At 54.9% G+C, this 25,359-nt stretch overlaps 3 protein-coding genes across 3 annotated transcripts; 2 read left to right on the top strand and 1 right to left on the bottom strand.

Annotated features, from left to right (window-relative positions):
* The first annotated feature begins 206 nt into the window (after positions 1-206).
* LOC141942865 (uncharacterized) lies at positions 207-7,679 on the top strand. Its single transcript, XM_074866928.1, has 17 exons — positions 207-247; positions 609-734; positions 942-1,689; positions 1,971-2,183; positions 2,377-2,958; positions 3,370-3,585; positions 3,777-4,015; positions 4,098-4,227; positions 4,560-4,738; positions 4,855-5,041; positions 5,398-5,616; positions 5,845-6,028; positions 6,318-6,519; positions 6,590-6,754; positions 7,044-7,244; positions 7,337-7,593; positions 7,673-7,679. Exons 3-17 carry the CDS (start codon positions 1,338-1,340, stop codon positions 7,677-7,679), a joined length of 3,333 nt encoding a protein of 1,110 aa, XP_074723029.1. The 5' UTR covers positions 207-247; positions 609-734; positions 942-1,337.
* LOC141942146 (uncharacterized) lies at positions 7,631-10,011 on the top strand. The gene is made up of 7 exons (XM_074865095.1): positions 7,631-7,880; positions 8,027-8,155; positions 8,341-8,448; positions 8,536-8,772; positions 8,904-9,291; positions 9,513-9,645; positions 9,938-10,011. The coding sequence occupies exons 1-7, from the start codon at positions 7,721-7,723 to the stop codon at positions 9,992-9,994; spliced, it is 1,212 nt and encodes a 403-aa protein (XP_074721196.1). The 5' UTR covers positions 7,631-7,720; the 3' UTR covers positions 9,995-10,011.
* Positions 10,012-10,687: 676 nt separating this feature from the next.
* On the bottom strand, positions 10,688-12,041 carry CLDN23 (claudin 23). The gene has a single exon (XM_074865094.1). The coding sequence runs from the start codon at positions 11,822-11,824 to the stop codon at positions 11,123-11,125; it is 702 nt and encodes a 233-aa protein (XP_074721195.1). The 5' UTR covers positions 11,825-12,041; the 3' UTR covers positions 10,688-11,122.
* Between the last annotated feature and the right edge of the window lie 13,318 nt (positions 12,042-25,359).

The raw sequence follows: 25,359 nt of genomic DNA, 5'->3' as shown, positions 1-25,359 counted from the left end.
GATGCCTTGCCTTGTCCCCAGTCCATCGAGACGCTGCGGGTGGATGGCAGTGGGCGCCACTCCTTTCCCTCTGTCCTGCGGAGCCACACGGAGCCCCTGGGCCTGGCTGTGTTTGAGAGCCGATTCTTCTGGACCGATGGCACAGAGCTGGTGTCGGCCACCCGGGCCTCCCCCCAGGAGCATGCAGTGCTGCTCCGTGCCCCCATCTCGGCTTTCACTGTGCTGCACGCACTGCAGCAGCCTCCCCGTGAGTACCCTGCCGGCTGGGCACCCACACTAGTGCAGGGCTGGCAGCACCCCCACCACTTCCCTGGGTGCCAGAGAGGCTGCGCTGGGTCCTGGAGCTCACTGGGTCCTGCCCAATGGCTCTCCTGCTCCTGCAGCGATGGCTTGTGGGGTTGTGACAGAGGGGACGTATGAATGCACAGGAAAGCTGCCAAGTCCCCTGGCTTCGGGTAGAGCTGAGCCCTCCTACCTCATGTGGTGCTGCTACCCTGCCTGGGGTAGCCAACCCATATCCAGCCGCAGGACAGCCTGTGGTTTTTGGGGATCAGGAGAGGCATGGGGGGTCATGGCTGCCTGAGGTCTTAATGTCCCCTTGCTCCCAGGGGACACTGCTGCATGTGCTCCAGGCCTCTGCAGTCACCTTTGCCTCCTGTCCCCTGTGCACCCCCGGGGCTACAAGTGTGCGTGTCCTGAGGGTCTCTTCCTCCTGCCCTCGGGGAAGTGTGCAGGTGAGCAGGGTCTGCAAGGCGGGCTTGACTGTCTGGGGCGGGATGCATCCCTGTGGGAGTTGCAGGGGGGCTCTAAGGGGCTGTGGCTTTGGTGGGATGAGGTTCCCAGCACACACCAGTGCTGTTAAATTTCTGCCTTAGTTCATGCTGGTGACCCTGTCCAGTGCCCCTGGGGCCATGCTCACACGATGCCCTTGTGCCCTGCAGAGTTGTCCATCGTGTATGCGTCGGGGAGGGCCATCTCCCTGGTGCAGGTGGGCCCTGGAGCACACAGCAAGCAGGTGCAGGAGTGGCAGGAGCCCCTCCACCTACAAGATGTGGACTGGCAGAGGTCAGTCCTCTATGGGACAGATGACCGTGGGACACTGCTGCGTGTTGTGGGGCACCCTGGCAGGAGAGAGGCCATTGCGACTGGGCTGCCAGGTGAGATCCTGTGGGGTGATGGAGTGCACGCTCCCCTTCCTGCTGCTCCCTGAGGCCTGAGGATGTCCTGGATGCAGAGCACAGCAGTTGCATGGTGCCCACGCTGGGGCCATGCTAAGGCACTGGGCAGCTGTGCCCTGGTTTTAGGGACAAGGGGGACCCAGGCAGAAGAGCAGGGTCATGGGACAGCCCCATAACTGTTTGCCTGCCTACTCTTGCCAAGTCTGCTCTGCCCATGTGGACATCCGCTCGGGGGACCTGTACTGGCTCGCATGTAACCGGAGGGACATCGGGGTGATCCAGGCGTCTGACATGTCCCCGCGCATCCTGCACCGTGCTCACAGCAAAATCCAGCACCTCTTCTTGGACTGGCAGCGGGACGCTCTGTACTGGCTAGCCCGTGGGCAGCCCCTGCAGCAGCTGAGCCTGGCTGGGGGTGCTCCGTCGGATGCCTGGAACGAGACGTGGCCTGGAGACCTGCCTGCGGCCATGGATAGCAAAGCCTTCAGCCTGCTCTGGAGCTCAGGCCTGGGTGAGCCCTGGTGGTATCTGGAGCAGGGAGCAGAGGTGGTTGCTATAGGCAGGAGTGACCAGCCATGCCCTATGTGCAGCAGGTCCCTTGTCCGGGCAGTGGGGTGCTTGTGGGACAGACACTGTCCCATGGCTGAGCCCCTGGCCTGAGCCATGAGGTCCCTGCCATAGCTGTGGGTTGTGGGGGCATGGGGTGGGCCACGGGGGGTGCCTGCGGGGCATGGGGTGGGCCACGGGGGGTGCCTGCAGGCCCCGGGGTCCTACCATCCCTCTGCCTCACAGGCCTGCGGGCACTGAGTCTGACCAAGCGGCAGGCAGTCACCCTGGCACCCAGCTGGTCCCATGGCCTTGTGGCTGCCTTCGAGCCATACCTGGTGTCGACAAACGGGACGGCTCTGCTGCTGTGGGACCGGAGGACGCTGGCCCTTGTGCTGTCTCTGCCGGCAGCAGGTGTGCAGGGAGTAGTGGCCTTCGTGGGCTCGGAGCTGCAGGCTGGTAAGAGTGACTGTGGCTCTGTGCCTGGTGCTGGTGCTGTACCTGATGGAGCTGGGTGGCCCATGCTGCTTTGAGCTGGGGCGGGGTGCCTGGCTGCTAGTGGCCACCTGGCGTGCTCTTGGAGGTGCCTGGAGTGTGGGGAGGGCACAGCCCCAAATCCAGGCTCATGCTCCTGTGCTTGTGCCTCTGTCAGTGCCACCAAGCAAGGGGTCTGCCCTGCCACTCCCTCCACCTGTGACCACCCCTATGAGGCCAACCACAAGCGCCACTGCTGCTCGGCCTACCACCTCCACCACGAGACCTACGCCAAGCAAGACCACCACTGTGCTCACCACTACTCCTGTACCAACCAGCAAGGCTACCCCAACTCCAACCACCACCAGCCAGTCCACATCAACCAAGACCACCCCTGCGCTGACCACTGCCTGGACCACACCAGCCAAGACCACCACTGTGCGGCCAGCCACCACCAGCACTACCACCAGCACCACCACCACCACCACTCGGTCCTTGCCAACCAAGACCACTGCCTCACGGCCAACTACTACCACCCATCACCCAACCAGCCCTGCACGGGTAGTGCCACCTACCTCACCCCCTCCGTCCAGCTCTGCACACCCCTTGACCGCAGTCCCCCATCTGGCCTGTCCTCGCACCCATGTGCTCTGCCGTGACGGCACCGAGTGCGTGGCCCAGGAGTACATGTGTGATGGTGAGAAGGACTGTGCAGATGGCTCTGATGAGGACGGGTGTGCCCAGCTCTGTGACACCCCAGGTAGGAGCCATCCTTCAGTCCCCTGTGCAGTTGGGTTGCCCTGCGCCAGGGCTTCTGGCTGCTTCCTGGTGGAGTTGGTGAGATGGGGTCCTGGGGAGGTCTGAGTGTGTCCTGAGCTCTGATGCTTGTGATGTGGCATACTGGTTTCTTCTGAGCTTGGCATTGGGCTGAAGGTGCTGTCAGAAGGGGACAGGGCTGGCCCCACTGCTCGTGGGGACACCTACATGTGGCTGAGCTGAGACTGCCTCAGTCATCTTGCTCAGGACCTAGGCTGCCAGAGATGCAGTGACTAGGAGGGACCAAGCCCTGTTGCTGTAGTGTGGGGCCATTTTACATCACTGGGAGGCTAGCAGAGGGTCTGGGCACCCTGACTGCCTACTGCAGGGTTATCAAGGCTCCTTGTGTCCCCAGGAGCCTTCCACTGCGTGAGTGGAGCGATGTGTGTTGGGGCTGGAGAGCTCTGCGATGGGGTGCCACAGTGCCCCGATGCCTCAGATGAGACGGACTGTTGGAGCCCCACTCAGGAGTGTGCCCTGCGCTGTGACACTGCCACCCGCTGCATCCCAGAGAGCTGGCTGTGTGACGGCCACGCTGACTGCCTGGACCACACTGATGAGCAGGGCTGTGGTGAGACCCTGGGGCTGGGTGGGATGGGGGCTTCTTGGGGTTGCCAGCCCCACAAGTGGGTCCAGGAGCAGGCACTGCCCAGGGTAACCTGCCGAGCGGCCAGAGAGGCTGTACCCTGCTCAGTGCCATGCCTGCGCTGGTGGGATGGGGATGGGGACAGTGCCCCTGCTCAGCCCTGGCCCTGCCAACAGCACCAAAGGAGTGTGGCCCAGCCGAGTTTCCCTGCCAGAGTGGGCAGTGCGTGGCCCTGGCCCTGCGCTGTGATGGCGACCACGACTGCTGGGATGGCTCGGATGAGGAGGGCTGCACCGTGCCCCGGCCACTGCAGTGCCGCACAGGCGAGGTGGAGTGTCCCCGCAGTGGGGAGTGTGTGCCGGAGGCCTGGCGCTGTGATGGCACCACTGACTGTGGGGACGGCACAGATGAGCAGGTGGGTGGGGTGGTGGGGACACAGCCTGTCCCCACTCGCTCCCGGGAGGGTTGGTGGCCCTGTTCACTCTCTGCACTTGCAGGGCTGTCCCTGGGAAGAAGGGCTGTGTGGGGACCGGCAGTGGGGCTGCTCTCATGACCACAAGTGCATCCCTGAAATCTGGCGCTGTGACGGAGAGAGTGACTGCACAGATGGCAGCGATGAGGCTGGCTGTGAGCAACACCCTGCTTTTACCTCCTCTGTGTCTTACCCAGGGGTGGTTGGTGGGTGCCCAGCACAGAGGGAGGTAGGGACGTGTCTGTGCTGAGGTGAAAGGATGTTTGCCTCTTCCCAGCATCTGTGGTGGCTCCAGGCCCTGGGTAGCTGTTGTCCCTGTAGGGCTGGTGGCCTTGGGATTAGGATAGCCTGAAGCCAGGCTACAGGCACAGCTCTGGATGCGGCTGTAGTGAGCCCTGGGCACCCTATGGGAGCAGCTGAATCTGACCCAGCTGAGCAAAATGAGCTGGTGGACAAGGTTCAGGGCAGCCTTTCCCTGTCCCTGTAGGCCCACCCACTCCTTGCCAGAGTCATGAGTACCCGTGTGGGCTGGGGGCCTGCCTGAATGCATCCTTGGTGTGCGACGGCCAGCAGGACTGCGTGGATGGCTCGGACGAGGGGGGGAGCTGCTCTCTGCCATGCCAGCGGTCCTGCACTCATCTCTGCTACCCCTCACCCCAGGGCCCTGTGAGTGCCAGCAGCCCTGGTCCAGGGTCTTACTCCACCATGTTGCCCTGGTCCAGCTGCAGGAGGGAGCCCCATGTATCCCCAAGGGGGGACCCTGACAGCCTCTTTCCCCACAGCGGTGCTGGTGTGACCCAGGCTATCAACTGGCTGAGGACGGTCTGTCCTGCAGAGACATAAACGAGTGCACGGAGTGGGGTGAGGGAGCCTGCAGCCAGACGTGCCTCAATGCCCCGGGGTCCTACAGCTGTGGCTGTCTTCCTGGCTACCTGCTGGAGCCCGATGGTCATGTCTGCAAACTCACTGGTAAGCCCTGAGATGTCCAAGCAGTGCTGACGGTCCCTGGCACTCTAGGGTACACCAGGAGCTTGTGGGTACCTGTCCTGCTGTGCCTGCTGCCCATGGGGAGCCTTGTAGTCCCATGAATGGCTTTGTCCCCACTGCCACGTGGCCTCCCAGGCCCTGCTCAGCTGTGAGCTGCTGCTTGCCAGCCCATGGCCAGTCAGAAAATCCATCTGTAGTAGCTGGGGAATATGCTGTGCAGTAGGACTGAGTTCTAGCAGGCTCCAGTGCCTGAAAGTGCCGTGTTCCCTGTCTGCGTGTGCTGGGGCCGTGGGGCCACCAGCGCTGAGCAGGGTCCGGGCGGCTCTGTGTTGCCTCAGGACCAGAGCCCGTGTTGCTGGTGGCTGTGCAGTCAGAGGTGTTGTCCTATGGCCTGCGGAGTGGGCGTGAGGAGGTGCTGCTGGCCACTGACAAGGATCGCGTTGTCTTCTCGCTCGACTATGACCTGGTGGAGAGAAAAGTCTTCTGGATGGACCTGGCCACAGAGAGCATCCGCTGGCAGGACCTCAACTCGGGCAAGAAAGGCACACTGGTGAAAGGTGGGATGTGACAGCATGGGGTTAGCAGGGCTGGCCTCTCCATGGCTGTGCAATCTCCAGGTTGCAGCGGAGTGCCAGGCTGTGTCCCCTTGCATGGAGAGGTGCTGGTGGGAGCAGGGTTGGGAGGAGCTGGAGCTCCTGGGCTGGAGTGGACCTGGGCTGGGAGCATTGTGCCAGAGGGCCATGCAGCTGTCACCCCACAGGTGCTGACTCTTGGGCACGTTGCAGGTGTGAGATCGGACTGTATAGCAGTGGACTGGCTTGGAAGGAACCTGTACTGGACAGATGGGGCAGCAGGGCAGGTGCTGGCCACTCGCCTGGGGGCTGCCTGGCGAGGGAAACCAGAGTACACTGTGGTGATGGATGGAGACCTGGACCAGCCCCACTCACTGGTGCTCCAGCCTCTGGCAGGGTAAGGCTGGGACAAGCGGACATGGAGACCTCCTTGCCATCCCTGCCCTGTCCCATTTTCCTCCACGGAGGCAGGCAATAGGCTGGGGAAGAGTTGGTATGGCCTCACCTGGGTGCTGCTGGGGCTGCGCGACTGGGGAAGAAGGAGCTCAGGCACCTGCCCCTGCCCTGGGTGGAGCTCTCGGTGCGTCCCTAGTGGGCTGTGAAGCTTTGCGCTGCTCCTCTGGACTGCCCTGGTACTGGGATGATGCTGTGGCAGGTCCGTGGGCCAGCACCTCTCTTCCTACCAGGCTGATGTACTGGTCAGAGGTGGGGAACCACCCACGGCTGATGGAGGCCACCATGGATGGGAGTCGGCGGCATGTGCTGCTGGCCCAGGGGCTGGGCTGGCTCACAGCACTGGCCCTCGACCTCCCCACTTGGAGGATCTTTTGGCTGGATGAGAAGCTGGGCAGCGTCGGTTCTGCACGTCTGGATGGCACCAGTGTGAAGGTGTGTGGTAGGGCTCTGGTGACAGGGCCCTGATGTGGGCCGGGGTGGGTGCTCATGGCCTCTCTGCCAGGTCCTGCAGCTGGGCTGGGTCCAGAGCCCCTTTGCGGCAGCTGTGTGCGAGGGGCAGCTCTACTGGTCGGAGAGGAAGGCATGGTCCGTGCAGCAGGTGGACAAGGCCAGTGGCAAGAACAGGACCGTGCTGCTCAAGAGACATGGGCAGCCCCATGGCCTCCAGGTACCTACCCGGGGGAGCCCCAAACCCTGCTGTGCCAGCTCTGCTGGGGCTCCCACCCTGCGTGGCCCTGAGTGTGGAGCCACTGGGACCTGTGACCCCATCCTGGTGGTCCTTGGGGAGCAGTCCCTGTGGTCACGTGTTTCTGGTTCTCTTGGAGCATCTCTGCCTCACCATCCTGCCCCCAGCTGGGCCATGTCCGGGCCTTGGAAGCGTGGTGTGGTGTTGGTCGTGCTCAGCTCTGCTGCTGGGCACTGGTGGGGCTGCGAGGCTGAGCCTGCCCTTCCCGCAGGTGATGCACCCGGCCCTGCGCCCCGTGGCCCTGAACCCGTGCGTGTCGCGTGGCTGCTCCCACTTGTGCCTGCTGAGCTCCCGGCAAGCTGGACAGTGCAGGTGCCCCACCGGGCTGACGCTGGCTGCTGATGAGACCACCTGCCTGCCCCTCCACAATTCGGCCTTTGCCCTCCTGGTGTCACCAGCAGCTGTGGCGCAGGTACCATCCTCCGGAGCCGGCCCTGCGGGCTGCTTTCCTCCCTGCTATCCGAGGTGCAGGGTCCCTGTCCTAGTGCTGCCTCTTTCCTCCAGGTCTACCTGAAGGACCTGCCCACAACAGCTGGATCCCAAGGCCTTCCCCCGCACCGGGCCTTGCCCTTGGCCAAGGTGGGCCGCCTGACAGCCATCGACTATGCAGTGAAAGACAAGAGCCTGTACTTTGCAGAGGTGGGGGGCGACTCCATCGGGCTCCTGCGCCTGAAGGACTGGGGCCGACTGTCCTGGAAGCAGGCGGTAGCTGTGGAGGGCACGGTGACATCCCTGGCCTTGGACTGGCTGAGTGGGAACCTGTACTGGATCGGGGGACAGCCGCCCAACATCCACGTGGCCGCTCCGGGGGGGCGGTGGGTTCTGGTGCTGCTCAGCGAGGGGCTGAGGGGTGCTGCCTGGCTGGCACTGTGCCCTCCTGCCTCCACCATGTGCTTTGTCACAGTGGCCAGCAGCCGTGGGCCCAGCAGCACGGTGGAGTGTGCGGCCATGGATGGCACTGGCCGCAGAGTGGTCTGGAGGAGAGCCCAGGCTCCCACTGGCCTCACCTTTGGGGGTGCTGGCACCCGGCTATACTGGGCAGACCGTGGTGAGTGTGGGCTGAGCCAGAGCACTGCTGGGGATAGCGGTGGTACAGGCACTCGGTCCACAGGACACAGCCTGACATGGCCCCAAGGGGCAGCCCGGAGCCTTCTGTGCCCCCACATCTGCTGTCTCTGCATCTGTGCCCTGCAGAGAGAGGCACCATCAGCAGCATCGAGTTGGATGGATCCCGTTTCCGGGTGGTGCGGGAAGGGCTGCACGGCCTCTCGCTTTTCGCCATCGGAGAAGGCTTTCTGCTCTGGAGCACGACATCAACTAATGGTGAGTCCATTGGCTGTGCTTTGTCTAGCTCCTCCTACTGCATCAGGACACAGGGGTCTCTGCCAGTCCCTGTGGGGTGCAGGCTGCTCCTCTCCGGGGTGAAGGGCAGGCTGGGGGACCCCACCTCCCATCCTGGGCACCTTTGCTGGAGGAGGTGGAGCAGTGCTGACCCCATGTGTCTCCAGGCTCCAGCAAGATCTGGCACAGCCGGCTGGAGCGGGCCGAGAGCTGGTGGTTCCCGATGGAGCAGGAGTTGGTAGCCATGAGGATTTACAGCCAGTTGTCACAGGAAGGTGGGTCTGGGGCTGCCCCAGCCTAGGGCGTCTGTGGGGCTGAGCTGTGCCCTGTGGTGGCCATGCTAACCCATGCTGTTTTGGCAGGCACCAACGGCTGTGCGAAGAACAACGGGGGCTGTGCCCAGCTCTGCCTGCCCAACCCTGCAGGGAGGCTGTGCCGCTGCTCCCCCGGCTACCAGCTGGTGCGTGGGGTGGCATGCACAATGGCACTGCCCTGCCTGGCCCCGCTCCAGGCCTGCCCTGACCTCCAGAGCTGCATCTCTGGAGAGCAGGTCTGCGATGGGCGCCCTGACTGCATTGACGGTTCCGATGAATCTGACTGTGAGTGCCTGCCCACAGCTGGGCTGTGTGGGAGTCCTGACTGGGCACAGGGGGGTCCTGCCCAGTGTCCCCCAGTTTGGGAAGCGGGGGGTCTCACCTGGGTCTCTGCTGATCTATGTCCATCCCTCCAGGCCCCTCCGTGGAGTTGGGGACACAGGTCCCCACGGTGGCACCATCAGGAATGTCCCATGTGGAAGAACAGAAACCAGCCTTACCTACAGCAGCAGCACCTGGCCCCCGGGAACATGAAGAGCCCTTCCTGGTATCCCCCAGCACCGAGGAGGTGCTGGGGGCCGTGCCGTGCAGCAGTGAGACATGTAACCTGCGTGGGGAATGTGCCATTGAGGCTGGGCGAGTGACGTGCCACTGTGCCCTGGGCTATCGTGGCAACTACTGCGAGGAGGCAGAGGTGCAGCCCGTTGCAGGACCTATTGCCCTGGGGGTGGCCGTGCTCCTGCTGCTTGCTGCTGCTGCTGTGGGGGCCCTGGCCTACATGCGGAGGCGGGACAGGCGGAGGAGGTGAGCTCTGGGACTGGGCTGGGCCAGGTACAACTGGGGATGGAGAGGGACAGGGTCTTCCTGCCCAGGGACACCATGGTGTCCTGGGGCACTCCTGGGCTATGTGGAAAGCTCTAGTTGCCCTGGCAGGCTATTGCTGGGGGTTGTGGCAGGACCTTGGGATCTGCCCCATCCCTAGAGGATGGCCATGACATCGTCAGTGTATTTTTTTCCCTCCTCAGGACCTCAAGCACTGCCTCCACCCGAGTGCTGACCTTGTACCACCGTGAAAGTGACCCTGAGGAAGAAGATGAGGAGGAAGAGCTTCCCCCCAAGAATGATACCTTTGTGAATGAAGCTTACGATGGGAAAGAGGTAAGCAGCAACTGGAGCAGCCCTGGTAGGGACCTCCCTGGGGTTCCCCAAGGCCCCCCTGATACGCAGATCCCTCCCCAGGCCCAGCACTGGCATGCTGCCCACTCTTGAGTCAAGCTCTGTTCTCCTGCTGAGGGGGGAGAGGGGCAAGACCTGGGGGTGCCTGGACTCTGGCTGGTACAGGAGCTGTCCCGCTCTGCCAGTGACTGGATCCCCTGTGCCAAGGTGTGGGGTGGTCCCAGGGAGGCTGGCTCAGGCTCATCCCTGATGCACCCATCTGTGATCTCTGCAGGAGCTGCCAGACTCGCTGAGGAAAGGACCATCTCGCCCTGACACTGTACTTTCATAAAGGAACGTTGTGCAGCATCTCTGGTGCCATTGCGGTTTGTGTGTGGGCCGGGGAAGGGAGATTGGTTTGCTCTTCCTAGATCTCTGAGCTTTAGGGAACTTACAGCCCAGAGCAAAAACCTTTGGGAGGTATTTCAACGCATTCTCCGAGCCACCTGAATCTGATTCCCCACTACAGGGTGCATCCTATACCATCCCTTAACCACACTTAGGGCATCTTGATCCACTGTCCCTCTGCAGCAAGGCTTAGATTGATGACCAGGGTGCTTCAGGCTCGCCTGGGGTAGAAGTCTGGCCGAATAGCTGGCTCGGCTCTTGCCCTGTTATGCAGGGTGTGAAGCAGGGTTTTATAGTTTGGTTCTGACCTCCTGAGTGTCCTTTACAAACCAGTGAGACCAGTTTTACTGCCTCCCACCAAGCTAATGCTGAAAGGGGAAATATATGCGCTTTTTTCCCTTGTGATTTTTTTTTTACCTGAAGTGGCTGTGCTCAAGGAAGGATAAACCTCTTCCAGAGCCAGTTTTGCCCAAGGGGGAAAGGTCCTTGAGGAAGGTGCTATAAAAGCTACCTGTCCCCTTCTACAGACCTTTCCTTCCTGTTTCAGGCAAAACATGGGGGGGAGCTGGGTTAGCTGTGCCTACTGGCTCTCAGCCCAGCCTGCCTGGCAGAAAGCCCATAACCATCCCACAAAACAGACCCGTTCCTCTTCATTTATTTTGCTCTTTGCACAGCCCTGAGTTGAGCAGAGACATGTGGGAGGTGCTTCCCTCCCCTATTCCCAGCCCTGAAGGCTACATGGTGCTAACCTGTACCTTGCTCACCGGGGAGAACCGGAGCTGCCTTTGCCCAAGTTGCTGTATGGTGCAGGAGGATGGGCTAAAAGCTGTGTGGAGGGACTGGAGACAGGGCTGGTCCTCAACCCAGCACGGCTTTGGCACAGTTGTGGGAACTGGAGCACGGCAAGCTTTTGAGGAGCTTGCAGAGATTCAAGCCAGGTCCTTGGTCTTGTTTCCATCCTGCTCTGAGGTGCCCTAAGAGAAGGGCATGGCTTGGAGGGGCAGGAGCCAGTGCTGCTCTCGGTGCCAGGCAGGCAGGCTGGCCGGTGCCCACTGCTGTCCCTGTGCTGGGGCTACAAGTCAGAGTCACAAGGCAGCGTGCTCCTCCAGTGCCGTCCGTCTCGCTCATCCTCCAGCACGTCCCAGGGATTGCGGTAAGCCCCCGTGGTGGAGCACGGCCCAGCCTCCAGCACAGGGCTGGGGGACAGTTTGGGGGCCCTGCGTTCCTTGCAGCAGTGGTGGAAGCTGAGGGCGAGGGCCAGCCCTCCCAAGATCTCCAGGCAGCTTCCCAAGTAGCTCAGCACCAGGCTGTAGCCTACAACCAGCGTGCTGCCAAATGGTGCGGGCAGTGCCCAAAGCTCTTGGGTATACCAGGAGGCAGGCACAAGGCTCAGCAGCCCTGAGAGGAGCAGCACAAGCCCCGCCACGCCAGCCAGCAAGTGCCGTGGCTCCTTTTGCCAGCAGCGCACCCCCAGGGCAGCCACCACCAAGCCCAGGAGGGTGAGCACCAGTGAGGTGGGCATCATCCCTTGGGCCACCCGCACAGGCACCTGCTCAAAGTAGCCCAGCTCATCAGCCTGCCCGCAGTGGCGGTCATGGCTGCTCTGTCGCTCTCTGCACATGTCCCAGATGCCCTGTTCCAAGATGACGTCAATGGGCTGGTCAGGTACGAGGCTCACCTGCCTCCAGTTGGGTGCCAGCGTGCCCGTGAGCGTCAGCAGAAGCCCGCAGGGGCACAGCACCAGCCCCACGATCATCGCTGCCGGTGTCCGCATGCTGGGGAGGTGGGTGAAGCGGGCTGCAGTGTGCTCCTGCGTGCCAGCGTCAGAGAGGTCCGGGGGGGTCTCCGAGGCAGCAGGGGCTCACTGGTGCTGCCTGGCAGAAGAGCTGGCACTGGTGGCCCGGGGCTGCTCGGTACAGGCAGGACTACCCCGCAGTAGGACAGGAGACCCAGGCTCCCTGGTATGGCGGGCAGCCCGCAGAGCCGGCGTGAGCCCCTGTCCTGGCTGTGCCCAGGGCTGTGGGGAGGTGCCAGCGGCAGGAGGAAGTGCAGGCAGGGAGGAGCCCGGCGCAGGCAGGGCTGGCTGGCACCCAGCCCCAAGGGCTGCAGGGGCAGCGGCAGTCCAGGGCATGGGAGCCCATCACCCAAGCTCCAGCCCCTGCTTCCCCTGTGCAGGTAGCAGGGCTGGGGTGCCAGGGGCAGTGAGCCGTCCCGTGGCTGCAGATGGCACTGGGACATCTGAGCATCACCCTGGGGCTTGGCAGCAGTCGGTCCCTACTCCTTCCTGCTGGGGAAGTGCAGGACCCTGTTGTGGCTCACTTAATTAAGCTAGCTGTGAACTTATCAACTGAATTTATGAAAATCATTAATTAAGATGAAACACTAGCAGCTCTCACAGTTAGTAAGGACCCTGTGGTCCTCCCCAGGCCCAAAAGACCTTCCCAAACTCTGGTCTTCATCTTCTTACTCTTTATCCCAGCAAGCATCTCCCTGTCCTTCAGGGATGGCTCCTGAGCTTGGTCCTGCTCTTCCTTTCCCAGGCTGTGCTCAGGGGCCACCTGCAGGCATAGCAGCCTGGCTCTCAGCAGGGAAAAGTCCCTGGGATGTCCACTGAGACAGGTAGGGGAAGGCACCACATTTGAGAACCCCTGTGTGGGGTTTTGAGCCCCAAAAAGCACTGGTCTTGGGCCTCTCCAAATTTCCCTGAATTTCTGCCAGTCACACTGAGTCCAAAAGAGGGCAGCATCCTCTGTGGATTAATTTGGGATGAGCAACCCTAGCTCAGTAGGAGGGCTGGCTGTATGTGTGCCCCACAGCATCTTTGCACTGCCGCTTTTGTGGCCTTGGCTAGCTGGAAAGCTGGGTGGGTCTGTGCTGGACCAGCTGCTCCCTGGCTCCCTTGCCCACTCCTCCATCCTACAGCTATTCCCTGAGTGCCCCCAAAGCCCTTCTGCTCTGCAGGTGACAGATCTTTTCGGAGATGGATTGCAGAGCTGTTGATGACTGGATCTCGGCCCAGCTGGAAGGCAGGGCTGGGCTGGACACAGCCAGAGGCTCATGTGCCCTGTTGCATCTGCAGAGCAGCAATGGTGACAGCCAGCAGTGTGTAGCTCCAGACCGGGGACATGTGGCTTTGTCATACAGAGAGAGTAGTTTGCTAAAATTTGGCACTCCTCAGCTGAGAAACTAAGCTAGGGGTTGCTGTTTCTCTTTCTGTCCCATTAAGTTTTTTAACTTTTACCCCCCCTCTAGCTATGGACTCCATGCCAAGCCACCCATTACTGTCCGTGGAGCTGTGGGTCCGGCTAACACACCAAATGCTGCCTGTCTGATGTGTTGCCCGAGGCTGGCTTCTGCCATGGGACCCCCACCCCTGATGGGAGTAGGTGCTGAAAGAGCCTGAAATCTTCCAGTCCTGACTCTTGCAAGAGGCTATATTTTCCTTTCCATTTGGACACGAGATGGAGGTTGGCTGTGAGAAGACGTAGTCTTCCTTGGAGAGAGGAAAGTAGAAGAAAAGAGCTGGTACAAGCTGGGTGGCATGATGAGCCTGGGTGCCGTGGATGAGGGCCTGTCAGTGCCATTTGGCTCCTCCCAAGCTCAGGTGGTTTTTACTAATGTGACAAAACACAGCTTGGTTACAATGCTGACAGGTAAAGCAGTGGTTGTCTGTGGACCAGCCAGGCTGAGTTGTAGCTGTGAGCAGGTGGGAGCAAGACCTGAGTCCTGTGTGGCTGGTGAGGGCTTTGCTCCCCATCTCAGATGCGCAGGTAGGGCCTGCACCAGCCCTGCTGGAAAGGGAGAAATTCTGCATCTTGTCAGATTTGCCCACATTTTTCCCAGACAGGCCAAGAAACCTAGAGGCCTGCTGCTCAGGATGCATGGGGTGCCACAAGTACCCCCAGTCTCGGCTTTGCAGTTCCTGCCCTAGGGGGTGTCTCCCTGCAGCACTTTCCTTCTCCTCTCATCTGCTCCCCCAGCCATGCTCTGCCCCTCTTGCCCTCACTCCCACAGACTTGGGTTTGAGAGGTGGCCACTGCTTGGATCTGCAGCAGCAAGTAGAAGCTGGGTGCTGGGAGCATTGCAATTAAGCACCGGAGTCAGGTTTAGCAACCTGGGCCTTTCCCATTTATTAATAATGCCCAGGAGGATGCGTCTGCCCTTTGGGCTGGTGTCCAGGCTCCTGATTGTGGGGCAACGATAAGCAGATTAGGTATTGTGGCCCTGATGCTGGATGACCTGACCTGAGTAGGCTCAAGGAAGGAAACAGGATTAACAGAGCTGTTTCCCAATGCCACAAAGTTATAGATTGTTCATTTCTTCCCTTTTACTTTCTAATGAGGTGCTACAAAAAGCAATTCAAAGCAGGGCTTGGCCCTTTCCAAGCTCTGGGGAAGCATTTAAAGCCATCTGGTTTCAGAGATAAAATGGTCTGGCTGAAACTGCCTTCCTTCCCACATTTCCCTAGCTGCTGGGTGGGGAGAGCCACCTTACTTGGTGTTTCCTACTTCTCCAAGGCTGTGACTTAGTTTTTCCTACCTTGGCAAAGTCATCTCTTTAAGAACATGATGGAAACTTTATCCAGGCCTGGTTGAGTTGGCATGCATTTTTTTTTTTTTTTTTTTTAACCCCCCCTTTGTAAATTGAAGCAGCAGCAGAAGTTGAGCTAACTGGAACAGGAAAAGATCCAGGGCAGGATGGTCAGAGCTTGAGACTGATTCCAAGGAAAAAAAAAAATTTAAAAATCCGTGATGGTCTATTGAGTATCAGGTTGCTGCTTCCTCAGATACCCTGCATCACTGAAGGCTGGGAATGCATTCAGGGCAATATTGCTGTGATCAGCCTGTTCTCTGCATCCCTAGATGTCTGCTTCCAGCCACTGGTGGTGATGGGACCCAGACTGGACAAGTATTAGTGTCTCTTAGGTGACAGTGGCTCAGTGTAGGATCAGTGTGGATAGGACTAGTGGCTTTTGGGTTACACCATTATCACACCAACTGAGCAGAGTTTGGTGTAATAGCTGGGCCCTGCCTTGTCTGAAGAGGAGTTTGACCTTGACAAGATTCCGGTGTACCCATGAGATAAGGAAGCTTTGCTTAAAGCAAATAACTTTCAAGGAGCTGCAGACTACCCAGCAGGATGAAGCAAGCAGGAAGGAAAACTGATAAAGGTTATCCAATGAGAATGTTAAAACCAACTTTTTGACCAATTATGTTGTGACACTCTGGCACCTGACATATATAAAAATGCATGCTTTTAGTAATAAAAAAATCTAAAACCTAGCCCCTTATTCACCCATGTGAGTGTGTGTGTGTCGCTTTGTCTGTCTCTACAACAACATCTGGTGACCCCGATGCGCGACGATGACGCGCAACAAGGCTGAGATCACGACTTGACAAGGATGTGTTTTGGGATTCGTGACTTAGCGAAAGTGGGCTGCAGGACGATGTGCAGCGGAGACGGAGCACGGTGAAGCTGAGAGCAGAGGGAATCTGCTTGGTCCGGACCTGAACTTCGACACCTGATAAGGTGAGCCACTGGGAACGGAACTATAGCCATGGGACAGGACTTACGAAAGAAGAGGAAACAATATTGTCCACATGGGAAGCATTACTTAAACGTAAGGGTGTTAAGACTAGTGAATACAGGCTAAGGCGAATGCTCATTTGGAGTAAAATGCAAGGATTTGAAGCAACAGCTGCCACGGTGTTTAGTGTATCAGCGTGGCAGGCAGCAGGGCAAAAATTATGGGACGCAATTTCTAAAGGGTCAAAAGAAGCAGCAGAATTGGCTACTACTTGGCGATTGCTGAGTGACACTCTAAAAGAATGGAAAGCAGAATGGGACAGTAAGGAAAGGGAACTAGAGGCAGCAACTGCTAAGACAAACGAAAAATGCTCTGATAACAAAAAATGCTCTGATCAGGACCATGACATAGAAACTGTAACAGAGAAACTGGGAGCGTTACAACTCCCTGCAGAGCCTGATTTGCCTAATTCTTCAACTAAAGATCTAAATAAGAAACTGAATAAATCCCCTAGTTACCCATCGCCTGCTGATCAGATTAAAGTTGTGAACACCCAGAAGTCCTCAAAAGACTGTTCCTATGGGTTTAATTATAAAACCCCCGCTCAGCAGCTAGAAGAATTTGCTAATAAAGGCAAACCTACTGTACCTGGTGCCACCCCTGTGGGAAAAGAGGAGTTCCAGTTACCTCACTCCTCTTCCGTCACTCATATGCATGTTCCTTCGCCAAATGAGGACAAATGCTCGATGCAGCCCACTCAAGTTAAAGACTGTTCAGCTCTGTCCTCCGTAGCAGGGAAAAAACCCTGTATGTGGTCTGTCAAACGTCCTTCACGACCACCTCCTTCACCTCCACCTAGTCAATATCAAACCTCTAGTCAGCAGTTACAGATGATGAAACAAAGTTCTAACTTTATAGAACCTACTGCACCCCCCGTGGAGGAAGAGATAGAAACAGAATCAACAGTGAATCCCTCTCAGATCCCTTTGTCTTTCTCAGGGGAGAGTACTGATGAGGATAAGGAGGAGGAGGGACGAGCGGGTGCAGTAATAAATGCAACTGCAACGTCACAGATTGCAGACCCTGACCGTGTCACCAAATCCGCCCTCCCGTGGACTTTGCCCCCTGCTACTGTGACTGTTACGCCTCGTCACCCTGCTCGGTTTTGGGCGCAGGTTAGAAAGCAAACGGCTGAAGTGGGAAACTGGGATCTAGTTGAGAAACTCGACCCCTGTCCTCTGCAAACTTACAATGATACCGGTGCCCCGGGAGCACGTCCTGTTTATAAGGCAGTGGCTGGCACTAACCAACATGATGAACACAGCCCCATCTCGTGGAAGGTGGTGCAAGATTTACAAACAAAATCTGCACAGTTTGGTATTAACTCTCCTGAGGTTATGCAGTTAATTAGAATCATCAGTACCGACTTGTTATGTCCTTATGATATTATTCATCTTGCACAAGTGTTATTTCAGCCTATACAGCTTATGGTCTTTCAGTCTACCTGGAGGCAAATGGCTCAAGCCGTTGCAAATGATAATAGGGGACTGCCGCAGGGCGAGCCACAGCTTGGTGTTGGTGAAGATGCTTTATTAGGAGAGGGGCCGTTTAGTAATCCTCAATTACAGGCGACGTGGCACCCCCTTATTTTAGAACAATCCCAACAATTAGGGATTAATGCCTTAAAAAGAACCATGGAGCTAGCGGCCCCAAAGCGGAAATATGTTGCTATCCGGCAGGGACCCAGACAACAGTTTTTGCAGTTTGTTGAAAAAATTTCTGATGCTTTAGAAAAACAAGTACACGATGATGGACTGCGGCAGATATTGTGTAAGCAATTGGCAAAATATAACGCTAATGAGGACTGCCAAAAAATTATTGAAGCCATGCCTGGAGATCCCTCTGTTCCTGGTATGGTTGCTGCATGTTCTAAAGTTGGCACTGTGGAACACAAGGTTGCCACCCTCGCTACGGCGCTCAGAGATAGACCATGTAAATGTTTTGGATGTAACCACACAGGCCACGTTAAAGACAGTTGCCCTCTTAATAAGCCCTCAAAAAGTGCTATAAGCGATTCTGCTGGAATAACCTGCAACCATTGCGGAAAACCTGGTCATTTTGCTAAACAGTGTTGGTCTAAATTTCATGCCAGTGGACAGCCTCTCCAGGGAAACTGGAAGGCGAGCGCCAAGGACTGCGCGACGATACAAAATCCCTCCCACACGTCAGGGGTTCCTCGCCACCTCTCTGTGAGCAGCCCACAGCCGAAACTGCCGGGTGGGCAGGACTGGGTGTATCCACTGCCAACACAGTAACCATTTCAACGAAAGACATCATTAAAGTACCGTTAGATACTAAAGGACGTGTAGGGCTAGGACTGAGTGCTTTATTGATCGGGAGATCTAGCAGTACCTTAAGTGGATTAATTGTGCATTTGGGAATTATCGATGCTGATTATACTGGGCAAATTTGTGCTACGATTTCTACTCGCTATCCGCCTGTAACCATTCCCAAAGGAACTCGAATTGCTCAATTTGTACCATTTTTGAGCTGTGTTCCCAAAACAGAACGTCGGGAGCGACATGACGGAGGATTTGGCTCCACAGGATCCCCGCAGGTCTTCTGGTCACAGACTGTCTCATCACAAAGTCCGCAGATGGCCCGTATACTATCCAGCAGAGGGCACTCGCCGACAGCAGTAAAACTTACGGGTCTTCTGGACACAGGAGCTGACATAACTATTATACCTCAGTACTCACCTGGCCGATTGTAAATACGGGAATGGGAGTGGTAGGACTGGGAGGGTCAACACAAGCAGGGGTAGCAGCTACGCCTATTCTGATCACCAGTCCTGAGGGTCAACAGGCGACCGTCAAGCCCTATGTGTCAACAGCCCCCCTAAACCTATGGGGGAGGGACTGTTTGTCACAATGCGGAGTGAAGATCACTACGGATTTTTGACAGGAGCCACTGTGCTGCAGGGTGTAAAACAACCCACACTTGCATTAACTTGGTTAACAAATAACCCCATGTGGGTAGATCAGTGGCCCTTGCCTACAGAGAAATTAAAGGCCCTGCAGGAGTTGGTGATGGAACAGCTAGCTGCTGGACATATTGAGCCTTCTCACAGCCCATGGAATACTCCAGTGTTTGTAATTAAAAAGAAATCGGGAAAATGGCGATTTTTGCATGACCTACGGCAAATAAATGCTGTTATGACCACAATGGGGGCCCTACAACCGGGCCTACCCTCACCTGCCATGATTCCTATGGATTGGGAAATCATTGTGATAGATTTAAAGGACTGCTTCTTTACTATGCCATTGGCATCCCAAGATAAAGAAAAAATTTGCATTCTCTGTGCCTTCTCTAAATCATGCAGAGCCTTCGAAAAGGTACCATTGGAAAGTTTTGTCACAAGGCATGAAAAATTCGCCAACAATTTGTCAATGGTTTGTAGCCCAGGCTTTGTCACCTATGAGAGAAAAGTTCCCTGCTAGCTATTGCTACCATTATATGGATGATATCCTGTTAGCATCAAACAGCAAGGAGCAGTTGAACAGCATGGAGCATTTAGCCAGAGAGTCATTGCAGCAATATGGATTGGTTATTGCTCTTGAAAAGGTACAAAAGGTAGAACCATGGAAATAGCTGGGAATGACAGTTACAACCGAGCAGGTTATGCCCCAACCTGTGAAACTCGACCTTGAAATTAAAACTCTCAATGACGTACAGAAACTGAGGGGATCCTTAAATTGGATAAGGCCCTATCTTGGATTTACCAATTCTCAGTTGCAACCATTATTGGAGTTTCTAAAACATTCTAATGATCCAGCAGAACCCAGAATACTAAACAAGGAAGCTTTAAGTGTAATTCATATGGTAGAACAATCTGTACACGGGAAATTTGTCTCTGGAATAGATCTGTCTCAGGTAGTACAATTCTTTGTACTAATTGACAAAACTGTACCATTTGGTGTTCTGGTACAATGGAACCCTGAATGGGATGACCCACTGCATATTCTAGAATGGAAGTTTCTGTCATTCCAACCACGAAAAACTGCTCCTGGACTGTTTGAGCTTATTGCTGATGTAATCATAAAAGTGAGAAAGCGATGTTTAGAACTAACAGGGCGTGATCCGGCTACGATTGTTTTACCTGTGCAAAATTGGTATTTTGAATGGTGCCTAGCGAATAACTATGAGCTGCAGGCAGCCATGGCAGGTTTTCAAGGACGGTTATCATATCACCTGCCATCACACCCACTGCTGAAATTTGCTTGGGAAGTACCATTTGGTCAGAAAAATTTAAGCCAACCAGAACCCGTGAAAGGCCTCACTGTTTTTACAGATGGCTCATGAAAAACAGGTAAGGCAGCAGTAGTATGATATGAAAACCATGACTGGAAAAACAAGATAGTACATCAAAAATGTTCCCCACAGGTATTGGAGCTACTTGCCATGGCTGTTGCCTTCTCTAATTTTACTTCTCCTGTGAATATTGTAACTGATTCAGCATATGTAGCCAACTTGGTTGCTCGATTGGATAAAGTGGTCCTGACTATGTCAGACAATCAATTATTATTTCATGTGCTTTTGGAAGTCTGGAAGAGTATTCAACAGCGAAAAGAACCTTATTTTGTCATGCATGTCTGTAGTCATGCTACTTTACCAGGGTTTTATACAGAAGGCAACGCTAGAGTGGATGCTCTTGTTTCAGCTATGGCCCTGGGTCCTGTTCCTAACATGAAGCAACAAGCTGTATTATCACATCAATTTTTTCATCAAGGTTTTAAAGCTTTACAACAGCAGTTCGGTCTATCTCATACCGAAGCTCGCTCTATAGTAGCTGCCTGTCCTGACTGTCAAGGAACTCACACTCCAGTGTATTTTGGTACCAACCCCAGAGGTGTACAGGCTCTACAAATCTGGCAGACTGATATTACTCACATTGATGAATTTGGCCGACAGAAATATGTTCATGTTTCTATTGATACTTATTCTCATGCCTTGGTAGCAACAGCACATAATGGAGAAACAGGAAAAGATGTAATTCGACATTTGCAGAAAGCCTTTTCTATGCTTGGGGTGCTGTGCCAGATCAAAACAGACAGTGGCCCAGCATATGTTTCAAAGAAAGTTCAAACGTTTTTCAATTTGTGGGGTGTTATTCATATTACAGGTATTCCCCATTCCCCAACAGGGCAAACAATTGTTGAACGTGCACATGGCATGTTGAAGCGACAGCTTCAGAAACAAAAAGGGGGAATGATTGGGGAACCACCCCAGGCACATTTAGATAAGCAGTTTATGTTCTTAACTTTCTCCATTATGGGGATAATTCTTCTCTACCTCCTCTTTTTCAACATTTTCCCTCTCTTTCTTCAAAACAGAATTTGCAAAAGGGCATCAAAGTACATGTTAAAGATTTGGTTACTGGCCAATGGAGTGGATCATGTGAATTATTAACCTGGGGCAGGGGCTATGCTTGTGTCTCTGCAGATGCCGGCCCTCGCTGGGTTCCTGCTCGGTGTGTTCGGCCTGTGTTGGAACCTACATCTGGGTGAAGGATGGGTAGTTTCACAGCCCAACCAGAATGTCTGGGTAACTCTGGCAAACACGACACATCAGGAAACTTTGTGTCTCTCTACTGCAAGCCCTGAAAACCCATTCTCCAGGTGCTTGGTGGGATTGCCAGTAGACACATGGCCGAACCCACTGCGCATTGTAGATCTCTGCAACTCCAAAAAGCTGTACGGACAATTGGGATTTGGTGTATGCTCACTTACCTCAAGTGATACAGGAACCACAAGAACTGGAACTACTAGGATCAGTAATCATGGACGCCCGCGTGTTTTTTAATTATACAAGTAGTACAAAGCATAAAGGACAGAACGTAAATGCCACTTTACCGATTTATCGCAATGCAACGGCTTGGTGTCCCTATACCACTCCGAAGGTATCTCAGCCATTTGGTGTTCCCGTTGCTCTACCCCCTGAAATATTCTTGATATGTGGGGATGGAGCATGGGGAGGACTGCCCTCAAAACTTAACGGCGGCCCATGTAGCCTTGGTCGTCTTACTTTGCTAACACCTAGTATTACAATGATACACAAAAAATTGCAACATAAAAGGAATACACATCAATTTGCTGAGAACTGTGATGACAGACTAACATTTTGGAATCCTGGTCAAATTATTGCATCCTCGCTTTTTGCACCAGGAGTTGCTGCTGCGGCTGCACTAAAGAAATTGACTGATTTGACAGGGTGTTGGCTGAGTAAGCAGGACAGGGCTACATCACTGGCACTTAGTGGGATACTAACTGATGTAGATAGCATTAGACATGCTACTTTGCAGAATAGAGCTGCCATAGATTTCTTGCTTTTAGCACAAGGACATGGGTGTGAAGATTTTGAAGGAATGTGTTGTGTGAATTTATCGGATCATTCTGAGTCAATCCATAAAAGCATACAGCAGCTAAAAGAAGGAGTAAAACATTTACAGGTGGATGATAATCTAGATTGGTTAACAAAAATGTTCAAAGGCTGGGGACTATCTGGATGGTTAATATCTTTGGTCAAGACTGTGAGACTAATTATCTTGATAGTTGTGGTTGTGTTACTGACGTTGCCTTGCTTTGTCAGTTTCTTGCAAAGGGCCCTGCAAAAAACTGTTTATGCAATATTTTTAGCACAAATACAAAAAGGGGGAATTGTTGGGGAAGGCAGCTGGTCTGCCGATAACCTGATTGAAGAGGAATTTGACCTTGACAAGATTCCGGTGTACCCTTGAGATAGGGAAGCTTTGCTTAAAGCAAATAACTTTCAAGGAGCTGCAGACTACCCAGCAGGATGAAGCAAGCAGGAAGGAAAACTGATAAAGGTTATCCAATGAGAATGTTAAAACCAACTTTTTGACCAATTATGTTGTGACACTCTGGCACCTGAAATATATAAAAATGCATGCTTTTAGTAATAAAAAAATCTAAAACCTAGCCCCTTATTCACCCATGTGAGTGTGTGTGTGTGTGTGTGTGTGTGTGTGTCATTTTGTCTGTCTCTACAGCGACACTGCCTGATGCCAGATATGGCCACAGCTGAGAAACACGCACACACATGAGCACACACACACCCACACACCCACACACCCCAGTCTCCAAAGCTTCCTCTGTGATACTTAGTCTGATCCAGACTCCCAGGTCTAGCTGAGCTTTCAAAAAGTGGCTCTTGAGAGATCCTCCCTGCATGAAGGCACTTCTGCCCCTATGCTGTCTGCTGAGCTTATGGCACTGAAATGGGGTGGAACACATATTTGCAAGGGGGTTACTCTGACTCTCTTCCCCTGCAGGACTTGTCCTCAGCAGCATCCTGTTTGCCGTGCGGGGAAGAGCCAGGGCCAGGGCTGTTTAGAAGGAGACTGCAGCTGGTAATTCCTGTTTACATCCCACTGACCCTGGGGCTTCACCTGCATCGTATATGGCAAGATTCCACCCCATACCACCACACTGCCTGCATGTCACACAAGTTTTATTGTACCCGGCTGCTTCTCAGGTTCAGAGTGGCCTGGGCCCATGCTGAACACTGAGCCACGTGGCAGTCAGGTCTGCAGACATGGCAAATGGCAGCACATGTGCTGTGCCTGCCTGGACTACCCTAGGTCTGGCAGTTGCCCAGCAGGCCCAACACTTGACCCTGGCTGTGTATCCTTCACCCTCTCTTTCACTTTAGGAGAATTTGCTTTGCAGACCCTGGCAGCCCTTTGTGTCCTGCCTGCTGTAGGGGATGGGGACTGACTGGGAACAGCACCTGGGGGCACTTGAGGGCTTACAATTTCCTCTAGTCTAGCCCCTTGGACAAGTCCACTAGCCACCTGTGCTTCTCTCTCAGTTGAAACTCTGAATTTCTTCAGGCTGGGAGCAAAGCAGGATGGCTTCAACAGTCCATGCTGGGTTTTTTAGCATTAGACCTGGTTGTCTAAGCCTCTTCTCAGTCTCCATTCTGCAGGAGAGTCTCATTAGGCAGGTGTCCAGGTGAAGGACTTGGTTCTGACCATTCTATTTTGCTGTTTTTCCTTTTAGAATTTGGAGTGGGGGAGTTTCTAAGAGTACAAAATGAGAGTTCCCCATCGACAGCTCCTCACTTGCAAGCCATGGCCCAGGCAGCATGTGAGTGCAGCCAGGACACACTCTGCATTGTGCAAACAGCTGCAGTTGCGATGGGCTTCTCTCAGCCCAGCTCCCAGCTTCCTCCCTGGACGCACACACTACTGTCTTTGTGCCCGCCAAGGGGCCAAGGATGAGCTCCCAGGCAAGACAGGGTCTGCAGTCCTCCTTGCTAGCTGAATGTGGAACAGACATCTGTGTGTCATCCCCAGAGCACAGGCAGTGGTGGTCAGCACCCAGCATGAAGCTCTGTGCCCCAGCTCTCCAGCCTTCGGGGCATGACTTCTGCAAGCAGATTTATTAGCCTTCCATTGCCCATTGACCTGCCACCCTCCTGACTGGCCATGGTGGTGATGACAGCCCTGAGGATGCACTGTAGGGGGGTTATCGGAGACCAGGGGATGTCGGGTGTGCAAGGTCTTGCAAGCCCCATGCTGGTAGGTCCCACTCCGGGGCTGTGATCCAGCAGTGACTTATCATACTCAGACCTGTGGCCCATAGGAGTCTTGGCTGTTCCCCAAAACTCAGTTTGAGAGAGCTGTATACACCCGTGTGATTTGGGGGCAGCATCCTGTAACGCCTGCAGGGAGCAGTAAATCCATCAGTGAGCGCTGAGGTTGTTGCCGCTCTCTTTCTCCAGCCCAGCTGTGACTCTGAACGCTATTCAGACTAGATCCTGGGAACGAGTTGTTGAAAACCTTATTAGATGCCCCCCAGGTATTCACTCATCCATTAAACTCCCTCACTTCCAAACTGCTGCACTTGGACTTGCCGGATTGCCTAGTGCTGCTTCTGAGTCTTTGCTTTCAGTTTGGCAAATGATACAAAAAGCATTTTTGCAGCTATATCTATTTTTGTCTGACTCAATCCTGAAATGGTTGCGAGTGGTTTGGACATGAAGCTCTTGTGCTGGGTTTTGGAGGTGCAGCCCTTTTCAGATAGGGAGAAGAGAGCAGTTAAAGCTGTGTCTGGCTGTGGAAATTGCATGTTTGTCCAGTTCCTGGGCCACAGAGCTTGGGAGCTAAAGAGCAACACCAGTGCCCGTGGGTGCAGAGCATGTTGCAACCAGCAAGGCAAAAGCAGTGCTTCATGTCGGGGTTCATCTAGTTACTGTAAATGTGACTCATCTGCACGTACTTTGATCTCTCATTGGGCTGAAAGGCCTGAAACCAAAGCACAGATGGCTTATGACTGTGCCTTTACATATTTTCTAGCAGTTCAGTCAGCTCTGTGGGTTGAACCACTGGACATATGGCCAAGGCCACAGGAGAAAAGACCTGCTTAAACCTTTCCTCTTGAGAAAGCCCTGGGTGTAACAGAGCTGTGTCCCATGCGTGTTCTGGGGACTGAGAAACAGTGGGACTTCTAGTCTATGGGAATTTTATTATGATAGTGGACAGGGTGAGAACATGAGTGGGATGACACCTCTGTCTTGACGATAGGAAGTTCCCCCACTGTATCTGTGAACTACGTGGACATTTTGGATGGCAGGATAGTTGTGATTTCTCCCATGTTACTTGCTGGTGAACAGACTGCCCAGTTTTGCTCCACAGTAGGAGCCTGCCCCCTTTGGAGGAAAGCACAGGACTCTTCCAGGTTAGTCAGAGAAATCTTGAA

This window comes from Strix uralensis, chromosome 4 (assembly GCF_047716275.1).
Source record: "Strix uralensis isolate ZFMK-TIS-50842 chromosome 4, bStrUra1, whole genome shotgun sequence".
In the NCBI taxonomy this organism is placed as follows: Eukaryota; Metazoa; Chordata; class Aves; order Strigiformes; family Strigidae; genus Strix; species Strix uralensis.
Note: the sequence above shows the minus strand (reverse complement) of the source record. Positions and strands in the feature narration are given on the sequence as shown.